The sequence below is a fragment of the Sebastes fasciatus genome, chromosome 22 (genome assembly GCF_043250625.1).
Source record: "Sebastes fasciatus isolate fSebFas1 chromosome 22, fSebFas1.pri, whole genome shotgun sequence".
NCBI classification, from domain to species: Eukaryota; Metazoa; Chordata; class Actinopteri; order Perciformes; family Sebastidae; genus Sebastes; species Sebastes fasciatus.
Window position 1 is genome coordinate 23,220,842 of NC_133816.1, and position 20,345 is coordinate 23,241,186.

Here is a 20,345-nt window from a genome sequence, read left to right on the forward strand (position 1 = left end):
AGAGGGAGAGGGAGGGAGGGATAGTGAGAGAGGGATAGTGAGAGAGGGAGAGGGAGGGAGGGATAGTGAGAGAGGGATAGTGAGAGAGGGAGAGGGAGGGAGGGATAGTGAGAGAGGGAGCGGGAGGGAGGGATAGTGAGAGAGGGATAGTGAGAGAGGGAGAGGGAGGGAGGGATAGTGAGAGAGGGATAGTGAGAGAGGGAGAGGGAGGGAGGGATAGTGAGAGAGGGAGAGGGAGGGAGGGATAGTGAGAGAGGGAGAGGGAGGGAGGGATAGTGAGAGAGGGATAGTGAGAGAGGGAGAGGGAGGGAGGGATAGTGAGAGAGGGAGAGGGAGGGAGGGATAGTGAGAGAGGGAGAGGGAGGGAGGGATAGTGAGAGAGGGATAGTGAGAGAGGGAGAGGGAGGGAGGGATAGTGAGAGAGGGAGAGGGAGGGAGGGATAGTGAGAGAGGGATAGTGAGAGAGGGATAGTGAGAGAGGGATAGTGAGAGAGGGAGAGGGAGGGAGGGACGCTGCCCTCACGTAGAGCCGCGGATGAGGGGAGTGGAGGGGATAGATAGAGGGAGGGGTGTTCAGCCGGTTTCTCCTCCCTCTCTGCTGCAGCGGCCATGCTTCTGTCCTCCGCTCGTCTCGGTGCATCCCGGTCCTCCTCCGGTGTAGCCTTCCTGCCCCCCCCGCTGCTGCATCCCTGATATCCCGGGTTAGAGGACCGGCTGGCTCGGCTCGCTTCATTACACGGCTGGATTCACCGGAACGGAACGTACCAGAACAATGCACCGGGGGGGAAGAGGAGAAAGCCTCCATAGCAACACAACCGGTTTCACGGCATTATTGGTCGGTGCCTCCCTCTCCGTGTATGTGTGTGTGTGTGTGTGTGTGCGTGCGTGTGAATGGCTGCTGTCAGCACAGCTTATAGCAGTGTTAGTGTTAGTGGTGGATAGATGGATATAAAGTCAAATCTGATAAAGAGAGAAAGAGAGACACTTCTGCTTTTATAACCATTCAATGCACGAGCTCCTATCAGGTACATTTGACTGCAAATCAATGGACATGTCTGTCTCTGGCCTTGCAGGAAATGTAATTTCACTAACATATGGTGGGTGTGTATTTCAACCTCTTTTGCATTAATAATAATATGCATGTAAAAAAAGCTAATGGAAGCAGAGATATGATGTCCAAAGGAGTTGCTCCAAATTAAACATTAACTAAAAGCAAGCCTGTGTTAAGTGTCTTGAAATGACCGAATGCAATATATTGCTCTTTTGCTGCACCATTTGAAGGCTGAATGTGTCTTAATTCATATCTATCTTCATCTCTTTTGTTGTCAGGGATGGAGAGGTGTTGAGGATGCTGGAAGTGTGAACCCCAGAAACCAAGCAGATTACCAGGACTGCAATCCATCGTAAATTGGGTAAAGCTTGCACCAGGTCTGCACGACAATGTACTGGGTTTAGAGCCAGATAGCTGAGGTTACTGTGAGTTCAAATCATCGAGTAGAGAGTACGTCTGGATTATTTTAGTTCCACTAACATGGATAGTGTCCATCTACAGCCATGAAATCGTCAAAGCAGCCTTTAACAAGAACCTCCACCTGATGGATTAAAGCGTTGGTGAAATACCAAAATGTTATAATTCTTCTAGCGGAGAAAGGGCTATTGTAGTATTAAACAAAGTTAAAGTAGGATGCTGGTTTCCTGGTTTCATTCTTAATGCTAAGCTAAACTAATGGTCTAAATCTTGCTCTCTTTCTGCACCAGGAGAGATATTTTGAACGCTGAATGTGCTGGTTGTTGTATATCTATCAAGATTTGTCAGTAAATTATGTGATTGTCATCTCTGTTTTTTTGTCAGGGATGGAGGGGTGTTAAGGATGCTGGAAGACAAAGTGTGAACCCCAATGGTTTAAAACGGTTTTGGTTCTTCTAGTGGAGAAAGGACTGTTTGCAGTATTAAACAAGGTTTGATACCACTGGATTTACAACAGGGTTACCTGATCTCCAGACGGATACTGGGACTACATCTGCTACCTTTTTACTCGTATTACACCTGGATCTAAAACCACATTTTGAGGACGACAACCAGATGCTACTGGTTCTATAGTAGACTTAATGGGATTATAAAACCATCCGGGTACTAGAGGAGTTACGCTACTAGGTCTACTGGTTCTTGGAAGATGAATCTTATGTAGCAGGGACTTTGTTGAACGCTACTGGACCAGTATTCACCATGTCTTTGAGTAAGACGCTCGAGCTGGAGCACTTCGACGAACGCGACAAGGTTCGCCGGGGGCGCTCCACCCGCACCAAGAGAGATGACTCCACCCACAGCGCTGGCGGCGGCGGCGGAGGAGGCGGGTCTGGCCCCAGTTCCCGGGGCAGCAGCCTGGTCCCCAGCCCTGCCCACAGCGCCAACTGCAGCTACTACCGGACCCGGACCCTGCAGGCGCTCACATCGGAGAAACGGGCCAAAAAGGTCCGGTTCTATCGCAACGGAGACCGGTACTTCAAGGGTCTGACGTACGCCGTTTCCAGTGACCGGTTCCGCTCCTACGATGCGCTGCTAATGGAGCTGACGCGCTCACTGGCGGATAACTTGCATCTGCCTCAAGGGGTTCGCACGATCTACACTATGGACGGCAGCAAGAAGATCACCAGCATGGACGAGCTGGGGGAAGGTAGGACTCGCTACTTTGACAATGAATGACACGATAATGCGCAGGGCAAAAGTGTGCAGAAAGAACGCCATTCGTGCTTTAGGCATGTCATTTTCACGCCATGTAGTCTGGACAGATTGTAATGTAATGATGTAGAATAAAAGGGGAGAAAGACCGCTAATGGCGTGCCAGTGGGGAGGTGGATAGGTCCAATAAACACAGGACCTGTGGTGTTATAGACTGGTTTTCTTTTGTAAGTTATGTCAGTGAGGTCTGTCACATGTTTTGTACTGACGTTTTTTGACGTGTTTTCCGTAGTTATGTTACGATGTTTCCGTACTTATTTTAAGGCTATCCAACAAACACAGGACATTCAACCAGGATGCCGGTGTTCAAGACAGGTGTTTTGTAAATTACGTCAGTGACTTTGGTCACGTGTTTTGTAGTGACGTTTGTGACGTTGTTTTCCGTAGTGTGTTGCGTTGTTTCTGTACGTATTTTGCTTAGTTTACGTACTTATTTTAAAGCGATCCAATAAACACAGGACTTTCAATCAGGAGGCCGGTGTTCGAGACCGGTGTTTTGTTTTGTAAGTTACGTCAGTGACGTTTGTGACGTTGTTTTCCGTAGTTGTGTTGCGTTGTTTCTGTACGTATTTTGCTTAGTTTACGTTCTTATTTTAAGGACAACCATGACGTTTTAAAAATACATATTGTGGTGGGAGGTTATGTAATACTTGTTAAAGTAAAACTATTGCAATAGAAGTTGCCCACCATCTTTATTTATGACTGGAGAAAACACCAAAGTCTTCTGTCTTTGCTGCCTACCAGACATCTGCGTTGTCACTCTGCCAAAATTGTCTCTCATGGGAATAAATGGACTTAACAGTCAACTACCGCTAAATCGTAATTGTCCGGACTACCTGTCACTCTCCATCGATCAGTCGATTGATCCGTCCTCACTGTCTCCTTCCTCTGTCTGTCTTTGTTAAGGCGAACATACTGGAAATAAATTAAACTTCAATCAGAACAATCACAAGTCCTAATGTCTGAAAGTGAATCTGAATCTCAGATATAAAAGTACTTGCACATAATGACATTTCTTTTTAATATAACCACTCTAAAGTCCGTCTGCTCTTCCTCTCTGTCTCAAGTCGTTTAGACAGAAACAGACCAGCGGCTGAGTAACATCACTTACCATCAATATTGATGTGTGACTGGTTGTAAATGTCCTCTAATGAGTGTTAGAGCCAGGAAGCTGTTCGGCCAGAGACGTACTAAGAGACGGATGCATCACTCTTTAAGCTCTTTGTGGAATTAATAAACTACAAACAGAGCGGAACAATGGCCGCTGACAAGTCGAAAGTGGGGAAACAACTTCGGGGACTTTGGGACACTCTTGGTTCTACCCCCCCGAGCTACGTTTAGAGTTTAGAGAATATTATAGATCCAAGACGAAACAGAAGGGCGGTACTCAGAGAAAAGGTCGCAATTACAAATCCGTCAACTACTCAGCATCTCGGACAGCACCATGGATTTATCAATACACGGCGCAGTTAGGCTACAGAGTCGTGGTCGGGGCCTTAGATTCTACTGATATTTCAGAGCCATGGTCGGGGCCATAGATTCTACTGATATTTCAGAGCCGTGGTCGGGGCCATAGATTCTACTGATATTTCAGAGCCGTGGTCGGGGCCATAGAGTCTACTGATATTTCAGAGCCATGGTCAGGGCCATAGATTCTACTGATATTTCAGAGTTGTGGTCGGGGCCATAGATGCTAACTTACTGATATTTCAGAGCCGTGGTCGGGGCCATAGAGTCTACTGATATTTCAGAGTTGTGGTCGGGGCCATAGATCCTAACTTACTGATATTTCAGAGCCGTGGTCGGGGCCATAGATTCTACTGATATTTCAGAGCCGTTGTCGGGGCTGTAGATTCTACTGATATATCAGAGCCGTGGTCAGGGCTGTAGATTCTAACTTACTGATATTTCAGAGCCGTTGTCAGGGCTGTAGATTCTACTGATATATCAGAGCCGTGGTCAGGGCTGTAGATTCTAACTTACTGATATTTCAGAGTCGTGGTCGGGGCTGTAGATTCTAACTTACTGATATTTCAGAGCCGCGGTCGGGGCCATAGATTCTAATATACTGATATTTCAAAGTCGTGGTCGGGGCCATAGATTCTAACTTACTGATATTTCAGAGTCGTGGTCGGGGCTGTAGATTCTAACTTACTGATATTTCAGAGCCGTGGTCGGGGCCATAGATTCTAACTTACTGATATTTCAGAGTCGTGGTCGGGGCTGTAGATTCTAACTTACTGATATTTCAGAGCCGTGGTCGGGGCCATAGATTCTAACTTACTGGTATTTCAGAGTCGTGGTCGGGGCTGTAGATTCTAACTTACTAATATATCAGGGCCGTGGTCGGGGCTGTAGATTCTAACTTACTGGTATTTCAGAGTTGTGGTCGGGGCTGTAGATTCTAACTTACTGATATTTCAGAGTCGTGGTCGGGGCTGTAGATTCTAACTACCTTGCTCTGCTGGTTTCACAGAAGGTGTTTTAGTCAGTCAGGTATTTGAATAAATACCCAGAGTCCTTTGCAGCTGCTTTGAATAGCAAAGTGAAAGTCAGCACCTGGAGAGAGACAAGGTCACACACACACACACACACACACACACACACGTTACCTGGCAGAGAGAGAGTGTGAACATGTAATAGGGATAAAGAGAGAGAGAGAGGGATGGTGAGCTTTTGATGGTTACAGAAGCTGACGAGTTAGTGAGAGAAAAAAACAGGAAACATAGCGAGCTCTGCCGCCGGATATACTGTATATATATATATATATAGAGAGAGAGAGAGAGAGAGAGAAGGACTATGAGAGAGAGAGGTGAGCCGTTTGTAACCATATAAGGTAAAAGAGGAGAGTGACTGCGGGTACTGTACATGTGATTGGCTGCAACCTGCTGGAGAGATTTAATGATTTATAATTTTAACTTTTTATTTATTAAAGATACATCACTCAAAGAAGATTAAAAATAATGAGCATTTATGTGCATTCAAAATGTTTTTTTAAATCAGGCTCAATTAATCCTCTGGTGTAGTTTTGACTGAAGATTCCTCCTCATGACGACGTGGTGTGTAATGTGACTAGCAGGAGAAATACGGTGCATTTAGAGAGTTTAGAGGGTGATGTTTTAGCCTTTATGAAACCAAAAACACAAGTCTAAAGTACCGATTAAACTGTGTGTATATCTATGACAGCATGAAAGGGATAAATATATAAATAAATAAATATATAAATAAATAAATAATGGAGCTGGGGGATGGGGGTAATATTTTGAGAAAAATATTCTGAGAAAAAAATCTAAATTTCCGAGATTAAAGTGGTCGATTTACAAGAAAAACTCACAAATTCACGAGAGAAAAACTTGAATAATCTCTGAGATTAAAAAGACATAAATTTGTAAGAAAAAACTCAGAAATTCTCTGAGATTAAAGTGACAAATAAAATTACGAGAAAAAAGTTTAAAATTTACAAGAAATAAACTGAAATATTCTCTGAGATAATTAGGTCATATATTTATGAGAAAAACTAGAATTTCTGAGATTAAAGTGGTAAATTTACAAAAAAAAAAATTATATTCTCTGAGATTAACGCGAAGAAAAAACCTCACAAATTTGCGAGAAAGAAACAGACAAATTCTCTGAGATTAAAGTGGCTAATTAACGAGAAAAAAACGTTAAATTACGAAGTCATAAATTTATGATAAAATTCAGAATATCCGAGATTAAAGTTGTAAATTTACAGCAAAACTGCAATAACTACAGTTGCTCTTTAACAGCCTCTGACCCTGAACTCACCTCTAACTAAAGAATGGAGCAGCAACATCTCTCACATCTTTAGATCATTTAACAGCATTTTACGACAGTAATCAAAAGCTGCAAATTTCCATATTGTGTAGTAGACTAAGTGTTCGAGGCAATGAGTTGCCTTCATGTTTGTGTCAATGTTTTGTTTTATGTTCCTGCAATTACAAGTAGGAACTAAAAAGACTAATTTAGTGGTGTGTTTAATGACACTACAATGTCTAATTTAAAAAAAATGTAATGGCCAAAAATGGCATTTTTAACTTTACTTGTTAAAAAAATAATGTGAATTCCTTGAACGCACCATCTCTGGATGCTTCACTATGAAACTAAATTAGTTTTTGGTCGCTTATGTTGCAATATTTCACTTAAATGTTTACTTTTTTCTGTACTTTGCGTTGAGTATTGTGTCAGATATGCAGTAGTATAACCAAAGAACGTATATCGCCAATAAGTGAAAGTCAATACTTTGTTCCATGGCATCATCAGCGCCCAGCAGCAGAGCTACGCTTCCGCCATTTCGGACTGAAAGCAACTACCGGACGCCAGTAAAACGTCCGTTTAAAAAGTGCCGAACAAACGTAGAACCAAATTATTTCTCTTCTATTATCATATTCTACCAAATTGCCTGTTTTGAACAATAAAAAGTTTTCAGTCCAAACGGGCGTCTCTTTGCTTCCATCCTCTTTGTTGTAACGTGTTCTCCTCTCTGCTCAGGCGAATGCTACATCTGTGCCTCCAACGAGCCGTACCGAAAGGTCGACTACGCCAAGATCTCCATCCCGAGCTGGAAGCCAGGCGCCGGCGCCGGGGCGGGAGCTGCCGGCTCGGGTCGGCCCTCCACGGCGTCCACGGGGGTGTCGGCGATCACCGTCGCTGCCGCCATCACCGCCGCCGCCTCCGCCACTGGCAGCTCCTCCAAAGAGCGCCCGGAAGGCCGCGAGTTTAGGGAGAGCAAAGACTACATCAAGCCCAAGCTGGTGACGGTGATCCGCAGCGGCGTGAAGCCTCGCAAGGCGGTGAGGATCCTGCTGAACAAGAAGACGGCTCACTCCTTCGACCAGGTGCTCGCCGACATCACGGAGGCCATCAAGCTGGACTCTGGAGCCGTGAAGAGGCTGTACACGCTGGACGGGAAACAGGTGAGGCGATGGTTTTAACTCTTCGATTGATACGAGGACAAACGTAGATGATTTGACGTCATGAATCAAAGAGTGACGGCGTCTTTCTACAGACATTCATCAACCATAATCATTCTTTATCTCTTAAGGGAGATTCGTCAAGTGAAAGAATGCTTTTATTTTGAAGGCAGCACATGCAAACTTTTACTTTGTCGAGGCCAATGCTGCAGCAGCAACATCTGAGCTGGGTTCACTGCAACAACTTTAAATCAGTCACACCGACGCCCCAACGAGCTGTCTGCTTTTCTTCAGCTCTCCGCCGCCATTGTGTCGCAGACACTCTTATCTGTAACTTCAATGTGTGTATGTGTGTGTGTGTGTGTGGTAAAAAATAGCCTCGCCAGTAAACGTGTGTTACGTTTAAACCCACAATCCTTCACTCAGGAAACACATTCAGCGAGGATCAGAGCACATTCAGTCATACCACTGTGCTTTAGCTGACTGTCGCAGCTCCACGGCTTTAAACCGACACGTCTCACTGCCAGATATTAAGATTCACAAGAGGCTGAACTCACACTTCTACGACTATAATGTATATAAGGGCCACATTAAGGGAACAAATATCTGAGATTTACAGAATAAAGTCAGAAGTTTAAGAGAAAAAAGTGGTAATTTAATGAGAATAAAGTCATAACTTTCCGAGAAAAAGTCTATTTCACCTCTAAAATAACCCTTAAAATTACTACTTTATAATATTATGACTTTATTCTCATAATAATACGACTTTCAATCTGAGAGCTATGAAACTATTTAATATTGAGTTAATTTAATTCCATTTTAAAGAACCAAACTGTGTAAATACTGATTAGTTTACTCTAAATAAAGGCTTTTATTTTGAAGGCAGCGTGTCATAACGAAGGCTTTTATTCTCTCGTCTGCCTCAGACGGCTTTCAGACTCAGACTGAATGAAACAATGTGAGTGTGTGTGCGAGAGTGTGTGTTCGTCCTTTCAGTTTGTGCAGCCACACTTCAAGCAGCGGGATAGAAACCCCATCACACACACACACGCACACACACACACACACATTGACACTGCAGTGTGGTCACCATGGTAACCAGCCATCCAGTAACAACCTCGTCCTCGCTTCTCACACAAACACACACACACACACACACACACACACACACACACACACACACACACACAAACACACAGAGTGCATTTCCGGAGGCGTTAAAGTAAAAAGTAAAACGGGGGGAGTGATGGGACGGAGGAGGTGAAATCAAGGAGGAAAGGAGGGATGGAGGAGGAAAGGAGGGATGGAGGAGGAAAGAAGGGAGGTGTAGAGGGGGAGAAGGACTGAGGAAGAGGATGAAGAGGAAGAAGGTGTTAAGTCATTTTGTAAAACCCACATAGAAACTCTCTTCTGAGTGTATTTTGCAGCCGGTTTCTCTCATAGCGACTCATTAAAATCCCTCCACAGCACCACCAGAGAGTACAGAAGCAAAGAGACGAAACTCTGGCGCTTTTTTGACGACAACCGCTGCCGCCATTTTGGACTGAAAACTCTTATTATAATTATAATATTTTATTGTTCAACAGGACATTTAGTAGGTAGAGACAATAAATATGACAGTAGAACAGAAATAACTTAGTTTTACTTCTGTATGCAGACGTTTTACTGCCGTCCGCTAGTCGCCTTCAGTCCAAAATGGCGGAAGCGTAGCTCTCCTGCTGGGCGCTGACGTTGCAACGGAACGAACAATTGACTTTCACTTCTTAGCGATATACATTCTGTGGTACTACCATCTCTTTTGGGAAATAAACTTCCATCCGTCCGTTAAATATGAAGCTGCAGCCAGTTAGCTTAGCTTAGCTTAGCACCAAGACTGTACTCAAGGGTAATCACAAAATAAAAAAACAGCTAAAAAGTCGTAATTTGATTTATGAGAAAAAAAGTCGTAAAACTACGAAAACTTCACGAGAAAAAAAATTGTAATATTACGAGAAAAAAATCATAACTTTACGAGAAAAAAAAGTTGTAACTTTACGAGAAAAAAAAGTCGTAATATTACGAGAAAAAAAGTCATAACTTTACGAGAAAAAAAGTTGTAATATTACGAGAATAAAGTCATAACTTTACGAGGAAAAAATCGTAATATATCGAAAAAAAAGTCATAACCTTTCGAGGAAAAAAGTCGCAACTTTACGAGAAAAAATAGTCGCAATATTACGAAAAAAAGTCGTAACTTTACGAGAAAAAAAGTCCTAATATTCCGAAAAAAAGTCGTAACTTTACGAGAAAAAAAGTCGGAATATTACGAAGAAAAGTCAGAACTTTACGAGAAAAAAAGTTGTAATATTACGAAAAAAAGTCAGAACTTTACGAGAAAAAAAGTCGTAATATTACGAAAAAAAGTCATACTATTTAAAAAAAGGGATGCACTGACTTATCGGCCGAACATCGGTATTGCATCTCCTGCTTTATGGTCTATTTGACTCTAAATGGGACCGTAATGTATCCATTAATGTAAGATATATTAAAACAGAGGACATTTTACTGCAGAACGAGCACTTTTAATACAATTTAGCTGATAATACTTCTGTAGTTTTACCGGTAGAATGTTAAATGCCGGACTTTTACTTATAGTAGAGTATTTCTACATCGTTGTATTGGTACTTTTAATGAAGTAAATCATCTAAATACTTCCTCCAGTACTGACATTTTTCTGTCCGGGCCTCAACTGTTTAATCCGTCCTTCCTCTCCTCCGTTGATCCCTCTCTTCTTCACCTGTTCATCTCCCTCTTCGTCTCTCTGTCCGTCTAAATCCGGGACATTTCCATGTACAATTTGTATTTAATCCTGAAGGCCGTTCTTAGACAGCACGGTGTGTGTCTGTTTCTGTCATCACAATATCCAGCTGTCGTCTGCTCGTGTGTGTGTGTACGTTACTGCAGTGTTAATCAGTGTGTGTGTGTGTGTGTGTGTGTGTGTGTGTGTGTGTGTGTGTGTGTAGCTGACCTGTCTGCAGGATTTCTTCGGGGATGACGACGTGTTCATGGCGTGCGGGCCGGAGAAGTTTCGCTACGCTCAGGACGACTTGCTCACACACTGCAGCAAAACAGCAGCTTTTGTTAACGGTGAGACACAAAAACACATTTTAATACCGTTCTTTATGTTTTCTTTTAGGATGAGGAATGAAAAAAAAATTAGCTATTAAAAATAAAAACAAACATAAAAGAGAACATGTTATAAATATCATCCGAAGCTCGGATCCAAATCAACGTAAAAGACAGAAGAAACTGATGACGGTTATTAAATACACATTTGGTGAAGATAACTCCTCCTGTAGTTGTATTTATATTCTGTATAAGAATAAATAACAATCACATCCGTCTCTCTCTCCAGAATGCAGAGTCAAGGTTCCTCGCCCTGCCGCCCCCCCCAAAACTCCCAAGACCCCCAGCGGCTCCAGCTTCTCGTCCTCTAAGACTCCTTCTAAAGGCCTCCCCAGAACCAAGTCTCCAGGTCCAGGTGTGAACCGCTCCGATGGGACACCGCTGATCTAAACCACCTTAAGATGCTCCTATTAGGTTTACTGGTATTAATTATTACCAGATTATTATCGACCAATCAGATGACTCCTTTCTCTCTCATGTGTGTGTGTAGCCAATGAGGCGTCAGCATCGCAGTCAGCTGGGAAGTCGTCCAGATCCAGCCCGTCCACCAGCCCCGGGACACGACGCAGCCTCAAGGTCTGATCGATCGATCGATTGATTGATTTATTGTTTGATTTGGGTTGTGACCAGTTGGTGTTCGCAGTAACTTTTTACTACTTTTTTTAAGAGTTTTTTTTAATTAATTTGTTTAACTTAAAGCTTAATTTAATCATCTATTAAGGAAACAGCTTAACTTAAAAAAATATTCTATTTATTATATTTTGTGCTTTTTAACTGCTCTTAATGGAAACTATCTTTGGATTCACAAGAAATACTGATGTAAACAACAATTGTTTTTATGTAAAAAATAAACACAAAAATAGACAATTTTTTAACAATTTAAACAATAAAAATATATTTTTTTAACAATAAAAAATAAACATTTTTTAAAACAATTTAAATAATATAAAGAAACACTTTAAAAAAAATGTTAAACAATAAAAATAAACATAATTTAAATATAGTTGTTGAGTAATCTGTAGGGCTGAAACAATTCCTTGAGTAATTTGATTACCATTCTTTTTTTTTTTTTGCATTTCAGAAAATGTTTTATTTAAAACCGAGAATGTAATATGGCACCTAATAATATATATGCACTAGTTTTGACAAATTATATTAAAATAAAATATAAAAAATGAAAAGGAAAACAATTTTTCATTTAAAGAGACCCGTTTTATTTTATTTTTCGTATATTCACTATTGCTCCTTAATAAAGCAAAAGTATTTTTATCCGATACTTGATTAATCGATGGAATAATTGGTAGAATACTGGATTAGCTGCAGCTCTAGTAATCTGTCATATTATAGTATTATAACTTTAGTTTGATTTATTTAATCCTTTACTTTAAATCTTGAAACAGGAACTCACTTCTGTCTCCTCTCGTTTTAATCAGAAATCACACATTTCTTTCAAAATATGAAATTATTTATGTTATAATCTATGATATTTATATTTGTCTCTAGGTGTCTCCTCGTCGTTCTTCCTCCACAGATGTAAACGGAGAAGCTGAGCAGCCGGATGAAACCACGGTGGAAGGTTTGTTTGTCTAAAAATCTAAATACTAAAATGATCCTAGAGGTCACCACAAGGTCATTTTATACAGTGAGGTCAATGAAATGTCTCCTATGAGGACTAACGTCATCACACATGAACACAGATGGGCTCATTGAATTGAAATATAAAAGTCAACACTATAAATATCCTCCTCTTCTTCTTCTTCTTCTCCTCACAGTGAACGGTAATCGGTCCGTCTCTTCCTCCATTATCAACGAGAAGTACCGAGTCGGTAAAGTGATCGGAGACGGAAACTTTGCCGTGGTGAAAGAGTGCGTGGAGAGGTAAGGAGCATCAGGAGGTACAAGTTCAGTTATTATTATGTATTTATTTATACTTAAACTAAACAGTAAACGGAGGATTCTTCTATCTGTTTTGTATCATCGTAAACGGAGTATTTTAAATTATAAAGAGTGTTTTCTGTTGTGTTTTGATTGACAGGTCGACGGGTCAGGAGTACGCTCTGAAGATCATTGATAAAGCTCGCTGCTGTGGGAAGGTAACGCTGAGTTAAAGCACCGTAATAATAACAGACTGCGCCTTTAAATTCTTAAAGGATTTATCTAGGAGTTATTTTAGGTTTCTATTCAATGTGTGTTTTTACGTGTGTGAACAGGAACACCTGATAGAAAACGAAGTGGCGGTGCTGCGGAGGGTTCGACATCCCAGCATCATCGAGTTAATCGAGGTGGATGAAACGCCCAGTCAGCTGTTCCTCGTCATGGAGCTCGTCAAGGTGCTTCTTCTTCTCCTCCTCCTCCTCCTCCTTCTCCTTCTCCTTCTTCTCCTCCTTCTTCTCCTTCTTCTCCTCCTTCTTCTCCTTCTTCTTCTTCTTCTTCTTCTTCTTCTTCTTCTTCTTCTTCTCCTTCTTCTCCTTCGTCTTCTTCTTCTTTTTCTTCTTCTCCTTCTTCTACATCTTCTTCTTCTTCTTCTCCTCCTCCTTCTCCTTCTCCTTCTCCTTCTTCTTCTCCTTTGCCACAAAGAACGTATATATTGATAAGAAGTGAAAGTAAATTGTTCGTTCAATGTAACGTCAGCGTCCAGCAGCAGAGCTACGCTTCCGCCATTTTGGACTGAAAGCGACTACGGGACGCCGGTAAAACGTCCGCCTACAAAGTGACGTACAAAAGTAAAACAATTCTATTCTATTGTCATATTCTGCGTTGAACGTTAAAATAAAAGCGTTTTCAGTCCAAAATGGCGGAGTTTCATCTCTCTGCTAAGAATATGAAGAAATATTAAAAAAATAAAAGGACTACTTACACGCCTCCGCCTCCTTCAGGGCGGCGACCTCTTCGACGCCATCACCTCCTCCACGAAGTACAGCGAGCGGGACTCCAGCGCCATGGTGTTCAACCTGGCCGGAGCCATCAAGTACCTGCACCGGATGAACATCGTCCACCGGGACATCAAACCGGAGAACCTGCTGGTACCAACACACACCAAACAGCAGTATTACTGACGATCGATAAGTAGAGGGGTAGTTGTTTTACTTATTCCTTGTCTTAGGTGTGCGAGTACCCGGACGGCACCAAGTCTCTGAAGCTGGGTGACTTCGGCTTGGCGACGGTGGTGGAGGGACCGCTGTACACCGTCTGTGGCACGCCGACGTATGTCGCCCCGGAGATCATCGCTGAGACTGGGTGAGAACATCTGGGCGTTAGTTGAGATTAAAAGGTTAACAGACACGTTAATATTAAATGATTGTGTGTTTGTAGTTATGGTCTGAAGGTGGATATCTGGGCGGCGGGCGTGATCACCTACATCCTGCTGTGTGGATTCCCTCCGTTCAGAAGGTCGGTGTTTACAAAGCTCTGGTGTTATATTAAATGTGTAGTCGTTTCAGTCCTAATGTTTCCCTCCTCTTCCTCTTCCTCTTCCTCAGTGAGAATAACGTCCAGGAGGAGTTGTTTGATCAGATCCTCAGAGGGAAGCTGGAGTTTCCGTCTCCGGACTGGGACGCCATCAGCCTCCCGGCAAAGGTACCGCTCACTCGTACTGGGTGGAGCGTTCACATGTTGGGAATAAACCCCATGTACTCCAACATCCACTCCTTTATTACCGTTTACATACTGGTTTTTGTTAGGGGTCATAACTCCCTCTCTGTTATCTATTCTATATTGCTGTGAAAACATCTCCTTCAAACAACCGGGTTTATCAAAGTTTCTCGCCAAAAACTACATTTTGCAAGATTACATTTGGAACTAGGGTTGTCAACGTTAACGCAGATTTGTTTTAAAGCCACTAATTTCTTTATCGCATTAATGCAACTTGTAATTTTTCAGGTTGTAGCAGGCTCAGTTTTAGAGCTACAGTGAAGATACTGGATATTCTGCTTCACAACCATATATTTGTTGCCGTTTAGCCTTTTTCAAAAACAACATTTTTCACTGCGGTCAAAAACCACAAAGCGAGGCCTGCACCTGTATCAACAGGGCGGTCTAGCAGCAATCTAACAACACCATAAATAACATTTAGACTAGGGCTGTCGAAGTTAACGCGATACTAACGCGTTAACACAAATTTGTTTTCACGCTGCTAATTTCTTTAACGCATTAGCGCAATCGATCTTCCGGAGGTTGTAGCGGGCTCAGTTTTAAAGTTAGAGTGAAGATACTGGTATCATATGAAACTAGAAAACCTTAGTACCAATCATGTCATACTAGCTTGTCATGAAGGAGGTTAAATAACGCTCCAGACTTGCGCTAAATGTTGTTGAGGAAAAACTGGCATGGCCATTTCCAAAGGGGTCCTGTGACCTCTGACCTCCAGATATGTGAATGTAAATGGGTCCTATGGGTACCCACGAGTCTCCCCTTTACAGACATGCCCACTTTATGATAATCACATGCAGTTTGGGGCAAGTCATAGTCAAGTCAGCACACTGACACAGTGACAGCTGTTGAGTTTGCTCTCATCCTGCCGATTTCAACACGGATATGTTGTTCGCAATATGGCATTATCGGGGGAAAAAATAGGGTGCGTCCCCTGGATAGCGAGTTTACTATGTCCCAAATACATTTTCTATCGTCCTTGGGATTACGGGACAACGTTAGTTTCGAGCCTTGACGGTGATTATGATACCTGCGGCACTGTTGAAAAGCTAGTACCGTCACATTTTTAGAATTTTGGCATCGACTTGGTACCAGAGTATTGGTTCTCATGACACTCAATTTCAGGTTGCAAAACTTTCTGTGGTTATACAATTTCAATATTGGACCCATTTATGTGAAATTCCCACCAGGGGTAGAACACAAACATGAATTCAGACCGTTTACTGCAGCCTGCTAACAGTCACATGACCTGTTCCTCAGATGCTGATTAGTCAGATGCTGCAGGTGAACGTGGACACTCGTTTCACCGCCGAGGAGATCCTGTCACACCCCTGGGTGACGGTAAGAGCACAAATACAGACTACAAGAGGGGAACTTAACTTTACCTGCCTTAAAGCAGACGTAACTATGTTCTATTGTTACTTTATGAAAACATTGAGTTCCTCAACAACAAGCACATTATATTACAAGTTAACGGCACTCTTCTGTCAACTTTGGTACTAAAAGTTGTTTTTTCTCTATAGGATGAGGCTCCTGTCGCTCCTGACACAAACACTGTGATCAGCACTGAAGAACAGACCGGTGGAGACACAAAGGAACCAGAGCAGGAATCCCCAAAACTGGAAACCAAACAAGTTCCCTCACCTCTGGTCTAAAACACGTCCCCCCTTTCATCGACTGGAAACCAAACACAACACTGCTTGTTTGATCTACCGGAAACCCCGAAAGGTTTCCACATCCTCTGGTCTAGACTCGTCCAGGAAACCCGACAAGTTCCCCTTAAATCTGGTCCAGACCTTGTCCTGTTTAGTCACCAATAAAAACTGAATGAGTTTCATCACCTCCAGTGTAGAACACGTCCTGTTTGATCCTTTGGAAACCAAACAAGTCCACCACTATCCGGTCTAGGACAGGAACTGTTTACACCTACTGGAAAAAAATTTGTTCTCTTAAATCGGAACCAGAACAACAACTAATATGGGCCAGAACACGTCCCTGTTTCTTCTACTGGAAACTGAGCAAGTTCCCTCAAATCTGGTCTGGTATATATCGTGTTTAATCTACTGGAAATCAAATGAGTTCTGTTAAATCTGAACCAGAACAACTTCCCGTTTTTCGATTATCATATACTGGAAACCAAACAAGTTCCCTCAAAAATGGTCCAGAATACGCCTCCTTTCATATACTGGAAACCAAACAAGTTCCCTCAAATATGGTCCAGAACACGCCCCCTTATCCACTGGAAACCAAACAAGTTCCCCCAAATATGGACCAGAACACGCCCCCTTCCATGTACGGCGAACCAAACAAGTTCCCTCAAATATGGTCCAGAACACGCCCCCTTATTCACTGGAAACCAAACAAGTTCCCCCAAATATGGACCAGAACACGCCCCCTTTCATATACTGGAAACCAAACAAGTTCCCCCAAATATGATCTAGAACATGCCCCCTTCCATGTACGGCGAACCAAACAAGTTCCCTCAAATATGGTCCAGAACACGCCCCCTTATCCACTGGAAACCAAACAAGTTCCCCCAAATATGGACCAGAACACGCCCCCTTTCATATACTGGAAACCAAACAAGTTCCCCCAAATATGATCTAGAACATGCCCCCTTCCATGTACAGCGAACCAAACAAGTTCCCTCAAATATGGTCCAGACCACGCCCCCTTTCATATACCGGAAACCAAACAAGTTCCCCAAAGTATGATCTAGAACATGTCCCCTTCCATGTACAGCGAACCAAACAAGTTCCCTCAAATATGGTCCAGAACACGCCTCCTTTCATCCACTGGAAACCAAACAAGTTCCCTCAAATATGGTCCAGAACACGCCCCCTTATCCACTGGAAACCAAACAAGTTCCCCCAAATATGGACCAGAACACGCCCCCTTTCATATACTGGAAACCAAACAAGTTCCCCCAAATATGATCTAGAACATGCCCCCTTCCATGTACGGCGAACCAAACAAGTTCCCTCAAATATGGTCCAGAATACGCCTCCTTTCATCCACTGGAAACCAAACATGTTCCCCCAAATATGATCTAGAACATGTCCCCTTCCATGTACAGCGAACCAAACAAGTTCCCTCAAATATGGACCAGAACACGCCCCCTTTCATATACCGGAAACCAAACAAGTTCCCCAAAGTATGATCTAGAACATGTCCCCTTCCATGTACAGCGAACCAAACAAGTTCCCTCAAATATGGTCCAGAACACGCCTCCTTTCATCCACTGGAAACCAAACAAGTTCCCTCAAATATGGTCCAGAACATGTCCCTTCTACTTGACTTCAAATGAGTTTCCTTCTCATTGGTTTTTAAAGATGTTCCACTTTATCTACTGGACACTGAACAGGATTCCTCGGACACATGCCGTTTGCTCCACTGGAAACAAAATGAAGTTCTCCCTTGTTATTTCCAGTTTATCTCCTGGAAACTGTCTTCGCCTCCGGCCTAGACCAGCATATAATCTATGAAGACTTTCACAAGTCCCGTCTCTGCTGCTGTACTGGAAAGTATTTACGTTGTTTTTGATGAGCTCTGTCGAGAGAGTTAGTTTTGGCTGAATGAAGTCGCCTCACTGCTACTTGAAGGACACGCACCGTATCAACACAGGGACACCACGAAGGTGCTATTGGACACGTCCTGTTTCATCACCCAGAGTCTCACGGGACTGGACACCTTTCCTGAAAATGTCCCTTAACTCAGAGGCTCTGGAGAAAGGGACCTCAAACCACTTTCATAAGGATATAAACAACTGATTCAAACGTTCCCTCTGGTTTAGGGATTATTTCCACTGCAGTCCGTGCAGCTTGGCGACCAGGATGTCTTCCATTTATTCTGGGAAAACGTCCCATTTATCCTGCCTTTACCCTTAAAGCTCTCCTTCCGCTGACGTGAAGGACGTTTCTCATTTCTTCTACTTGGCGCCCACCAACCCAAGGAGATATTTTGAGTACTGTGCCTGTTTACGCTGCTGATGAATTCCTCTTCCTATCCTAAATCTCAGCCCCTTTTCCTTCCATAGGTTCAGACCCCAGCACTCGTCATTGACCGTATAGACGGATGAGGCTCGTTGTTTTTGTTTTTTATACAGATTTTCGCTAAAATATACCTTTGGCTTTTGAAAAGGAGCAGATTGGTCTAAAAGAGTAGTTTGACATTTTGGGAATTTCCCAAAATCTCTCGTGTCCGTACATAAAGCGTGGAGCTGATTAGCCTAGTTTAGCCTAAAGACAGATAAAAAATCTGCCTACCAGAACTTCTAAAGCTTGTTATAGTTCCTCCTAAACTACATTTTTACCAGATTATGCACCCATAAAAAACCCTCAAAACAATGAGCCTCGTCTACGTAGACTCAGTGTACTCCACTGAAGGCCACTTCCTATCACCCGTCTCCCGTCCTTCACCTATTCCCCCAGCCTTCGTACTGTAACTCAAATTAACTGAGTGACTTCTAAACCTCACAGTTTAAAAAAACAAACAAAAAAACATCTCACCGACCTTTCAAAGGTTTCTACCTGCAGTATGACGGAGGTCCAAACCCCCGAGCTCGCTGCCTCTCCTCCCGCCCGCCCTGCAGTTAACGGAGGATAAAATATGTTGTAAATACTGTAAATATCATTCTTGTTTGTTGGTGTCTGTCTGTGTGAGTCAGTCGTGAAGTAGGGAAATAGTAGCAGTTATGAAAAAAAAAAAAATACTACAATGAAAAGAAATAATCTCATCATAGACATGATGCATCAGCACTGCAAACAAACCTTGTTTTTCCTAAAAGAGAGTTTTTTTAATTAAAAAAAACAAATGATCTACATTGATACTGAAATATTTTAAAATGTAGTGTTACAAAGTACATTTACTCAAGTACTGTACTTGAGAACCTACCTTCAAGACGCTTTATACTACATTTAAGAGAGCGATATCGTACTTTCTACTCCATTACATTTATCTGCCGGCTTTAGCTACTCTTCAGATTACGATTAAATCTGGCAAAAATGCCAAATAATTCAAGATTTCAGCTTTGATTAGGATCCAAAATGTGGCCAGTCAGTAGTTTTTCCATAATATTGCTGACAAACAAACCAAAAACATAAACTCCTTGGCGGACGTAATAATCAGTTGCAATTAATTGCAGCCCGAAATTCTTAACGCTTTAAACATTAATGCGCGTAAGTACTTTTACTTTTAATACTTTAAGTACATTTTCCTGATTATACTTTTGCTAAAGAAACATTTTCAATGCTTTTACTTGTAATGGAGTATTTTTACAACGTGGTATTAGTACTTTTACTTCAGTAAAGGATCTGAATAGAGTGCTCCAGGGATGATGTATTTTTTTAGGATAATCAGGAAGTTAGCATCGCCCTGGTTCCCTCCACAAAAAGTCAATGGGATTGTTCCATTGGTTTTGGATTATTGCAGAAAATAAGCTAATTTATGATACTTACACGTTTTGTTCAGCAAGATAATCTTCACAAATGTGAATGCAATCGGCAGAAGTAAAAAGTTAACGTTATATACAAACTACACAACAGTCGTATGAGCGGACGAGTCGGCGTGATGGCGTTTAGACAAATAAACGCCTCAAAATTCACGAGTCGGGTATTTATTGTTGTATTTTATGTCATAGAACAAAACGTTAAAATCTCTTCAACTTGTGTTAACCACAGATCTTATTTCTAACTAAATACCCATCGGCTTCCAGACAAGCGAACAGGAAGTGCTAAAATGCTAACTCATTTCTTGGTAGCACTCTATACTTCCTCCTCCTTACCATAGAAAATGTATTTTAGCTCCTTATTCCAATATAAAAAAAAAAAGAAGAAAAACAAGGTTTCTGAGGGATGTTGACG

At 42.2% G+C, this 20,345-nt stretch overlaps 1 protein-coding gene across 4 annotated transcripts; it reads left to right on the top strand.

The window, feature by feature from the left end:
* The first annotated feature begins 518 nt into the window (after positions 1-518).
* On the top strand, positions 519-19,508 carry LOC141761095 (serine/threonine-protein kinase DCLK2-like). 4 transcript variants are annotated; one of them, XM_074624334.1, is made up of 17 exons: positions 519-835; positions 1,330-1,428; positions 1,853-2,675; positions 7,250-7,674; positions 10,674-10,797; positions 11,066-11,191; positions 11,327-11,412; positions 12,340-12,412; positions 12,609-12,714; positions 12,872-12,929; positions 13,047-13,166; positions 13,713-13,859; positions 13,940-14,073; positions 14,149-14,226; positions 14,316-14,412; positions 15,745-15,825; positions 16,008-19,508. In XM_074624334.1, exons 3-17 carry the CDS (start codon positions 2,228-2,230, stop codon positions 16,137-16,139), a joined length of 2,235 nt encoding a protein of 744 aa, XP_074480435.1. In that variant the 5' UTR covers positions 519-835; positions 1,330-1,428; positions 1,853-2,227; the 3' UTR covers positions 16,140-19,508. The 4 variants fall into 4 exon arrangements, with proteins under 4 accessions (XP_074480435.1, XP_074480434.1, XP_074480436.1 ...); XM_074624333.1 differs by having other exon boundaries at positions 1,330-1,412; XM_074624335.1 differs by lacking the exon at positions 519-835 and adding an exon at positions 860-1,025 and having other exon boundaries at positions 1,330-1,412.
* The last annotated feature ends 837 nt before the right edge of the window (positions 19,509-20,345 follow it).